The sequence below is a fragment of the Morus notabilis genome, unplaced genomic scaffold (genome assembly GCF_000414095.1).
Source record: "Morus notabilis unplaced genomic scaffold, ASM41409v2 Scaffold4, whole genome shotgun sequence".
NCBI classification, from domain to species: domain Eukaryota; kingdom Viridiplantae; phylum Streptophyta; class Magnoliopsida; order Rosales; family Moraceae; genus Morus; species Morus notabilis.
Genome location: NW_010360865.1, coordinates 5302 through 15316, shown reverse-complemented (window position 1 = coordinate 15316; position 10015 = coordinate 5302). Strand labels below are relative to the sequence as shown.

At 33.7% G+C, this 10015-nt stretch overlaps 2 protein-coding genes across 2 annotated transcripts; both read left to right on the top strand.

The window, feature by feature from the left end:
- The first annotated feature begins 1210 nt into the window (after positions 1-1210).
- Positions 1211-2065, top strand: LOC21385964 (jacalin-related lectin 19). Its single transcript, XM_010097422.2, has 3 exons — positions 1211-1234; positions 1428-1625; positions 1817-2065. Exons 1-3 carry the CDS (start codon positions 1232-1234, stop codon positions 2063-2065), a joined length of 450 nt encoding a protein of 149 aa, XP_010095724.1. The 5' UTR covers positions 1211-1231.
- Positions 2066-5696: 3631 nt separating this feature from the next.
- Positions 5697-6695, top strand: LOC21385963. The gene is made up of 3 exons (XM_024165165.1): positions 5697-6197; positions 6431-6559; positions 6678-6695. The coding sequence occupies exons 1-3, from the start codon at positions 5697-5699 to the stop codon at positions 6693-6695; spliced, it is 648 nt and encodes a 215-aa protein (XP_024020933.1).
- Positions 6696-10015: the final 3320 nt, after the last annotated feature.

Genomic DNA, 10015 nt, shown 5'->3' with positions numbered 1-10015 from the left:
ATCTCTTTGTAATATCATAACTCTTTTTTCGGCAACCATTAAAAAGGGTTGATGAACTGGTCAAGCGATTTATATCATCAAGCCAATCAATAATTGACCAAAAGAAGATTCGTGATCACATTAAAAATTAATCGATATCGATTAATTAATGATTGAGCACCAAATAACTAAATCAATAATCCATCATTTTTGAAAGAGGGTCATTTTTTTCTAATTTAATAAAAGTTAAGATATTTATTAACAATAATGCTTAATTTAATAAAGTATGTTCTCACTAGGCATTTTGTGTATACCGAATTGGCTTGTCTTTATCTGAATAATAAAATGTTATTTAGTTGACCAGTGACAATTATAATTTGATCACAAAAACGTGAATATATACGAGATGAAATTATTTTCTTCTTATACAAAGAAATATATGAATAATATACTTGAGTATTGATTAGGTCTTATATAGTAAGTGCTTAATTTGTGATTAAGTTAATAAATTTATTATTTATTAGATAATTAACGGTGCTCATGAATAAAGATGTTATTTGAGAGGTCAATGAATTTTCACCTATATTTAATTATGAATTATTTACAGAGGATCTATCTAGATATAATGGTTATATTAAATTAACGCTTCAAATTACTAGAAGTAATTAATTGTTTATAATTTCAAGAGTGTAATTCTAAATTTTTTGTGGAGTATAACTTCGAATTTAATAAAATTAGTTAAAGGAAGAGTTTAATTAATATTAATTTTATTGGAGCTTGAAACTATGGTTTATTGGCGCTCCTTCATAACTTGTATTTACTTTAGACAAGTTGAATTCACAAGATTTAATATTGGTTTTTAATTATAAAATTAAAAATATTTTGGAATTGGAGTCTTGGAGTTAGCGGCATGTGCAAGACCAAATCCAAAGTGTGAAAAGTGTGAATATTGGTTGGTACGAACCATGCCTGCGATCAAATTGTAATTGTTACTAGTCAACTAAAATAATGTTTTATTACTGAGATAAAAGACAAGCCAATTCGGTATATGCAAAACGTTTAGTGAGAACATACCTTATTAAATTAAGAATTATTGTTAATAAATATCTTAAATTTTATTAAATTTTATTTTCTCTCCCGTTAGTAATCTATCTACCTTTACTGTGCTATATATATATAGAGCTAAGCCAGCCGAGTAAATCCACACACTTCTCCATTCGAGTCTCTCCACACCTTGTCCATAGCGCATAGAATGGTAAGGTCCTCTAGATTTTATAGAAATGGGTATGCATGAATGCTTATATATATAAATATATTCCCATATATATATATATATGTATATGCAAGCTTTACATATATATATATATACATATATATATTTATGTAAATGTGTGTGGATATTTTTATTTATATATTAATATATAGTCCCTTTGAAAAATATTTTGTAGGCAAGCAACACGGTAGCAGTAGGAAACTGGGGTGGGCCCGGTGGTAATGCATGGAACGATGGGTTCTACACTGGAGTTCGAAGTATAGAGCTTACATATGGCAATTATATTGGTACTTTCAATGTGGTTTACGATTTGAATGGTAAATCTTTTGATGGGCCAAAACATCCTAGTGTTCGCTCCCTCGCAACTGCAAAGGTAAGGTTGTTTAATTTTTTTTTTTCTCTTAAATTTTATAAATAAAATATTCCTTATTAATTGGTAAGTAAATAAAATAAAATAAAAAGATGTATGTTTAAAATAAAATTGACTTTGGTAAATCATTGATTAATGATTTTTGTTAAATTGTTGATTGATCTTGATCATAAACCATTGATTTTCTTAAATAGATTGAGTTACAATTCCCAAATGAGTATTTGGTGAACGTGAGTGGAATCGTCAATAACGTAGCTGGTGCAAGCCCTACTCCAGTCATACAATCACTAACTTTCGAGACCAACCTGAGAACTTATGGACCATATGGACCTAAACAAGGTGGCACTGCTTTTAGTCTCCCAATTAAGAAGGGCTTAATTGTTGGTTTCAGTGGAAGAACCGGTGAACTCCTTGATGCCATTGGCCTTAACCTGTCACTTTAATTAAGGTCATGATCATCATGCAACCTTAATTATTTTAAGTAAATAAAATGACATCTGCTTCTACTTTCTAAGATGTCCTGGCTTGTATAAATAAAGTCAAATCAGAACAGGTGTATAATGGTAATATTATTACCATAATATACGCCTTAAATGATTTGAAGTAGTCTTTTGTTTGTGATGTTTAAATTACTGATGATGAATTCTGTACTGGTGTGATATTATTTGAAGTAAGCTCTTTCTCTCTCTCTCTCTCTCTCTCTATGTATATATATATATGTATGTATATATAGAGCTTATTAAATAAAATAGCCACACGCTATGTTTATCCTTTTTCCCCCACTTGCTCTCATTTCCAATTTTTTTAAGAAGAAAAATATGTATTGCACACAAAATAGGATTGGAAAGCGACAAAAAAAAGAATAAAATAAAAAAGAAGAATATGAATCAAAATGTTTGAAAGATAACGACCAAAAGAAAATTTGCACTAAGGGTGATCAGCAGGTTTTTTGGTTCGCCACGTTTTTTTATATGGATAGAATTAGTACTCCATGTCCTTTGTTGCCTAATGGTTTTCAAAAATATTTTGTTAGTGTTATCAGTAATTCATAATTATTTATATTATTATAGGAGTTGGGGCTTGCCATAAATATATATATATATATATGTATATTTCTTTTTTTTGAGTTGCAATAATTGAAGGTTGGTAGAAAGAGAAACCGTGCCTGTGATCAAATTTAATATACGTAATTGTCACCAGTCAACTATAATAATATGTTATTATGGACATAAAAGACAAGCCAATTCGTTATATGCTATTGATAGTATGCGGGAACATGACACGTTTTTAAGTTAAGCATTATCTTAATAAATATGATGATCACGAAAAATGTGATGACGTTTCTTGGCTATACAATAACATTTATTTATTGAGATTACGTGTCAGATTTATTGAGACGATCGAATGATAGAATAAGAAAGTAAAGTGCAAGAAAATAAATGAACATACGAATGTGTACTCGTTGACCTAATTACTACGTCCACTACATCGGGTCTCGGGGTTTCACCATAAGTTATAAAAAGTTTACAAGTGAAGAATATTAAAGGGAGAGAGACGAAAAGGGAATATAGAGAGAGAATTTAGATAGGGAGGTAATAATTAAGCAGAATGTGTGCTGAAATTTGGATCCCTAAAGTTGTGGTCTTGATCCCTTATTTGTAAGAGATGATTTTAGTCTCTAAAGTTACTTGGTCTTCGCGTTAATTGGCTGTTGACTTGTGGAATAGGTTGTTTCCTGTTTTAGCTTCAGTTGGCTTTCCTTGTTGCTAGTTTCCTCAATTGAGTTGTGGGTAGTTTCTACTCCAAACTTGATCTGATTCTTATCTTAATTCGCCGGCTCGGCTGAAAACTATGGCATTTTGCACGTGCTACAACTATTTATGTAAAAAGTTTCATTGTTATGCGATAAGCGTAGGTAGTTTGTCAATTTTAATGTTAGAAACAAAAGTTAAGAAAAAAAAGACATTCGAGGAGCAACTTATCAAAATTAAGGGATTTATGTACTCATAATTCAAAAAGAAATTGTGTCAATAATGTTAATAATAATTGAAGGACCAATTGGGAAAGATAATGCTATATCGTTTGATTAATTAAGGAGCATAAAGAGAATATGAAGTTAACGATATTTTATAGTGCGATTTGTCTTCCAAATTAACATGTTTTCCTAAAAAATCCTTTAACTTTCTCTCTGCTCTCTCTGATGATGAAATGTCAAAAAAGAATAGAATGATACATGTAATCTAAGGACTATAACCACTATATATAGATAATTTCTCTGTTATCTTTTGGTATTTCTATTTTAGTCAATTATAAAAATAGAAATTATCCTTAAAATTCTCTACACATTAAAGGCTCATACCCTATTAGATACATTAAAGTCCAAATTACCCAAACTTTAGTAGGTCATTTTTTCTAATTTAATCAAATTTAAGATATTTATTAACAATAATTCTTAATTTAATAAGGTATGTTCTCACTAGGCATTTTAGGTATACCGAATTGGCTTCTCTTTATCTAAATAATAAAATGTTATTTTAGTGGACCGGTGACAATTACAATTTGATCGCAGGCATGGTTCGTACCAACCTTCCTTCGACTTTTCACACTTTGGATTTGGACTTGCACATGCCGCCAACGACAACACCTTAAAAGAGAGAAATTTATTGTCAAGTACGTTTCTGTTTATTAATTTGTTAATTTTTGGGGATTTAACATGAATATTTCCGAAATTTTGAGAGATGTTTTACATAAAAGGATTTTTTATAACAATGTGGACTTTAACAAGTTGGTCTATGAATTGTGATTGGTTAATTGATTAATATGGATATCATTTATGACTATATATATATGTAATTTATGTATGTATGTATGTCTCGGAGGCTGCTCCCCATGTGGAAAAGCAATAATTCAGCTGATGATCTGTAAAAAATAGAGAAATGAAAAAAAAAAAAAAGAAAGAAGACAAATGGCCTTTGGATCTGCAAATAATTATTTATTTAGTAAATGGTGCCATAATTATATTAAAAGCGAAGTTTCATGTCAACCAAATTGTGTTCTATATTGAATTGGGGAAAAGAGATGCTAATTGCAAAAACACAATACGCGTCTCCATATAATAATTCGTTTCTTCTCTTGGACATGGTTCTCTCATCTACATTCATGAAACTCAAGATTTGAAGTTTGAACTCTTCCATTGAAAGGTACTTTATGTAGTTATCTCTTTTCATGGACATTAAGAAACATTATCATTTGTTTATTTTATCCCTAATTAATGTCTTGTATTTGTTGCGTTTGCTTTTCTTTTTATGGCTCTTGTTAGTGTTGTGTTGTCTAATTTCGTCTTTCTTCCTTAAGAGTAGTATTTTGATATTCATCATGAACTTTTTGCAGCTTTTCGTTCTTTTTTTTCATCAAATTTGGTAGTGTTCGTAGAGAATTAATCTTCTACCGTTGTGCCGATTCAACTTAATTAGGATGTCAATTTTCTCGTTTGTTAGCTGAAAATTCTTTTCTCGTGTTTAATTGGTTCTCAAACGGTCTTTACTGATCAATAATCAAGCTCCAGACTTAAACACTTTGTGAGGTACGTATTTCCTTTTCATGATCTGAACATTCAGAAACAAGGAGAAAGAAATATTAACATTTGTTTTTTCAAGAGTATATTATTAATTAAGCCTAATAATGATATATAATTTTTGTATTTTTCTTCAATGATCAATTATTGATTGAATTATTTGGCGCTTATTCATTGAACAGCTTAGATAGCTCCTCAAATAGCTTGATTAGTAGTGTTATCATTTTTTTTCCGGGAAAATGAGCTTGGACGATGATGAGAAAATTGTCATACTCGAAGATGTCTTTTCAGGTTTATGTTTTCTTCATTTCTTCATTCACATAACAAGCTTTTTTTTTTTTTTTTAATTTATTCATTACAATTTAAATGCACTCAAAACTTTTGATTCTAATTAATTAAGATGATAATTATGAATCAACTTTTCTTTCCATGTGCATAACTCCGGGAAAAAAGCTTTAGCTTTTGAAGCGGGAAAATTACAGATTGCAGCCATCAACCACATGGAGGCACCACTTAAAGAAACCATATTTAAAGTGTTACTAGAGTTGACGGAGTCAGAAATTATCGAAGCAAGACTTGGACTTGATCTAGTGATGGTAATAGATCTCAGTGGAAGCATGCATGAGGGAGGCAACTTAGACAAATTGAAAATCGCCGCGCAATTCGTCATCGAGAAACTTAGCCCCGTTGATCGTTTTTCAGTTGTCACATTCTTTGATAGCTCGAACATGTTGTTCCCACTGCGCCAAATAACTGAAGATTCTAAAGCCGAGATTATAGAGGAGATCAGACTTTTAAAAGGAAAAAATACTGACAAAAATATTGCTGAGGGCCTTAGAATGGCCTTAAAAGTGCTCAATGACCGTCGTTTCACGAATCGGCGTGTGGGTGCCATCATGCTTTTTTCTGACGGTGCCGAAAATAGAGGTAAAGTTGCCGAGGTTGATGTTAGCATGGTGCCAGTATACACATTCGGCTTTGGTGTAAGCCACAAGCAAAGGGTATGAGTATATGTATTTAATTTGCAAAATTTATGTCTTGTTCTTTTAACTGGTTTGAGTTTTTAACTCGAGTTGAAATATGAATTAATATGAGAAAAAATACTGTAGCATAAAAAGTTGAATTTAAATTTTTTTGAGATAAACTACAGTAATAAAAATTAAAATTATGATTGGAACCAATAAAACGAATGGGGGTTTCGTCTGTCATCGATATAATATTATAACTAATATAGGTGCTAGAAGAGATCGCGATGAACAGCAATGGAGGAACCTTCTCAGATTTGCAAAATGAGAACAACTTGCTCATTGCATTTTCCCAGTGTTTGGCTGGGCTTCTCACCGTCGTGGTTCAGGACTTGCGGGTAACAATCGAACAAGTCGACGGAGAATCGATAATCAAGAAGGTGCTCGCCGGAAACTATCCAATCAAGACCGAAAACTCTGCAGTTACTATTTTCTATGGTGATCTCTACGGAAAAGAGGTACGCAAGGTCCTAGTCGAACTTCTTCTCCCTAATATAGTTGAAAGTGGCCCGAGGGCCGTGGATGTTCTCCAAATCACTTGCAGTTACAGGTGGGATTTTCTTCAGAAATACTTTTCTTTTCTTTTTCTTTGGTTATTCTTGACTTGATCGATCCTAATATAAATATCGTATACTAACACGCATGCAGTAATGAGTTTGAAGTTCCACCTATATTCATCACCGTCTTCCGAACTGGGCCGAAAGAGATCAGACTAAAGAAGGTGATTGAACAAAAGGATGAAGAAAAAAGGTGAAAAATTCCACCAGCTCAAAACATTTCATTTACTTTTTAATTGCATTTTATTATTTGTTGACGTGGACTTCCCCAAGTCTACGCTTCCTGCACACGTTACTCGAGGCAATATTGGCATATTGGTAATACTTATTATCAAATATTGCGATATATATAAATTTTTTGATGAAAACTACTGCAATAGGTATTAAATTTGGAGTAACATAAGCCAAATTGTCTTCTTTGGAACAACGACAGAGAAATTATATTGTCATTCCTACTTCACTACGAATAACTTCATTCCTTATGCGATCCATTCCCGTATGGCCACTAATCCATCTTAACATACGCATTTCTGCCACACTCATCTTAGATATATGTTGTCTCTTAATGGCCCAACATTCATTATCATATAACATAGCTGGGCCGATTAAAGTCCTATAGAACTTCACTTTCAACTTAATAGGCATCTTGCCATCACATTAAACTCCCTTAGCATTCTTCCACTTAAACCACCCTGCCTTAATCCTATGTTGAATATCCTCTTCTATATCTCCTTCGTACTGCACTATAGACTCAAGGTACCTAAACTTCCTAGAAGCCCCAATCTCCACACCATCTAAAAAAATTCCATCACTCTGATTACTTGAGGTACTAAACCTATAATGCATGTATTCAGTTTTCATCCTACTTAACTTAAGTCCCTTCGTCTCGAGCGTCTGTCTCCACAATTCTAACTTACGGTTAACTCCTTCCCTATGTTCATCAACTAAAACTATATCGTCCGCAAAAAGCATACACCAAGGAACTCTATCTTGGATATCTCTTCTCAGTTCATCCATCACGATGATGAAAAGATAAGGACTAAGAGCAGATCCTTGATGAAGGCCGATCCGAATGGGAAACTCTGTTGTGTAGCCTCTAGCAGTTCTCGCACTCGTGACCATCTCATCGTACATGTCCTTAATTACCTTGATATACCTCACATGCACTCCTCTCTTTCCTAGCACCCACCATAAAATTTCCCTCGGCACCTTATTATATACCTTTTCTAAATCCATAAAGACCATATGTAGGTCTGTCTTGGCTTCTCTGTACCTTTCCATCAGCATCCTAAGAAGAAAAATGGCTTCCGTGGTTGATTTGCCTAGCATGAAGCCAAATTGGTTACCTGAGATGGTAGTTGTGGCCCTTAATCTCATTTCAATAACTGTCTCTCAAAGTTTCATAGTGTGGCTTATTAACTTTATGCCCATATAATTGTTACAATTCAGCACATCTCCTTTATTTTTGAAGATAGGGACAAGAATATTTTTCCTCCATGCATCAAGCATATGCTTCTTCTTTAGTATCTCATTAAAAAGCTTAGTGAGCCACACAGTTCTAGCATCTCTTAACGCCATCCAAACCTCTATTGGAATATCATATGGCCCACATGTCTTCCCTTTTTTCATCTTCCGTAGGGCAGTTTTAACTTCTGAGCCTCTGATTTCTCTTGTATACATCACATTCGGTTCTCCTTGTGACCTAAGATTGAGAAACTGTATCGCATGATCATCATTATAAAGCTTCTAAAAGTAACTCCTCCACCTTTCCCTAATGTCTTTATCTTTTGTCAGAACCTGATCTGTATCATCCTTAACACACCTCACTTGATTTAGGTCCCGGCACTTCCTTTCTCTTATCCTAGCTAGTTTATATATATCTTTCTCTCCTTCTCTATTCCCAAGTTTTCTATATATCTCATCTAAGTAAGTAGAATGAGCCTTACCAACTGCTCGCTTAGCTTCTTTCTTCGCTTCTTTGTACTTATTAAAAGTTTCAACATCCTTACACTTTGGTAAATCTCTATATAAATACCTCTTGGTCTTAATAGCATTTTGAACATCCTCACTCCACCACCAGGTTTCTTTCCCAGGGAGGCCTTTACCTCTAGATTCTCCTGGTACCTCCTTTGCCAGTTTTCTAATGCAGCTGGCCATGGCATCCCACATAGTATTTGCATTACCTATATATGACCAAGTAGCCTCATCTAACAACTTCTCTTTAAAGGTCAATTACTTTATTCCCTTCTAATGCCACCAACGAGTTCATGGGAGGTGGTTTATCTTAGTCCTTCTATAGCAAAGCTTAATGCTCACATCTAAGATCACTAACCCATGTTGGGTGGCTAGTACTTCTCTAGGAATTACTTTACAATTCTTACATAGAGAACATTCTCTATACCTTATGAGAAAATAATCTATCTGGCTTAAGTTCCTCTGATTCTTAAGAGTGATCAAGTGAGAATCTCTTTTCTTAAAAAAAGTGTTTGTTATGATAAAATCATGTCCTAACGTAAATTTCAAAATAGATTTTCCTTCGTTTCGAACTCCGAAACTAAAACCAACGTGGATCCTTTCAAAGTTTTCCCTATCCTTACCAACATGCCCATTGAAATCTCCTCCAATGTAAATGCTATCCTCATTGTTTATACAACACACTAAGTCATCCATGTTTTCCCAGAAGTTGACTTTAGTTCCCGCATCCAATCCTATTTGTGGAGCGTAAACACTAATTACATAGATGACTTTATTTCTTAGTATCAATTTGAGCATAATAATTCTATCCCCTATTCACTTAATCTCAACTACGTCATCCTTCACAGTTTTGTCCACTAGAATACCAACTTCATTACGATTCCTTTCCCAACCTATTCACCATAACTTGTGTCCTAAATTTCCAATCTCCTTTGTTTTCTCTCCTATCCATAGCGCATGGGCTCGACATGGCGCATGGGATCGCTTTTCTCCCCGTACACGTCCATGAATGTGCGAAGACCCCATTGTCTATTTAACACTATACCCGGGGCCCGGCATAGCACGTCGCACGTAGGGAACACCCCAACAGATTCTATGTGAGTGAAATCCATGAGTGTGACTTATTTTTAAGCTAGCCGTCAACCTACCACAATCCTGCTCCTTTATTCGGGCTTAGGACCGGCTATACAAATGTATAGGGGCTTGGGACTGGCTATACAAACGCATAGGCGGAGTTGTCATCTTAGAAGAAATGTTTACTTA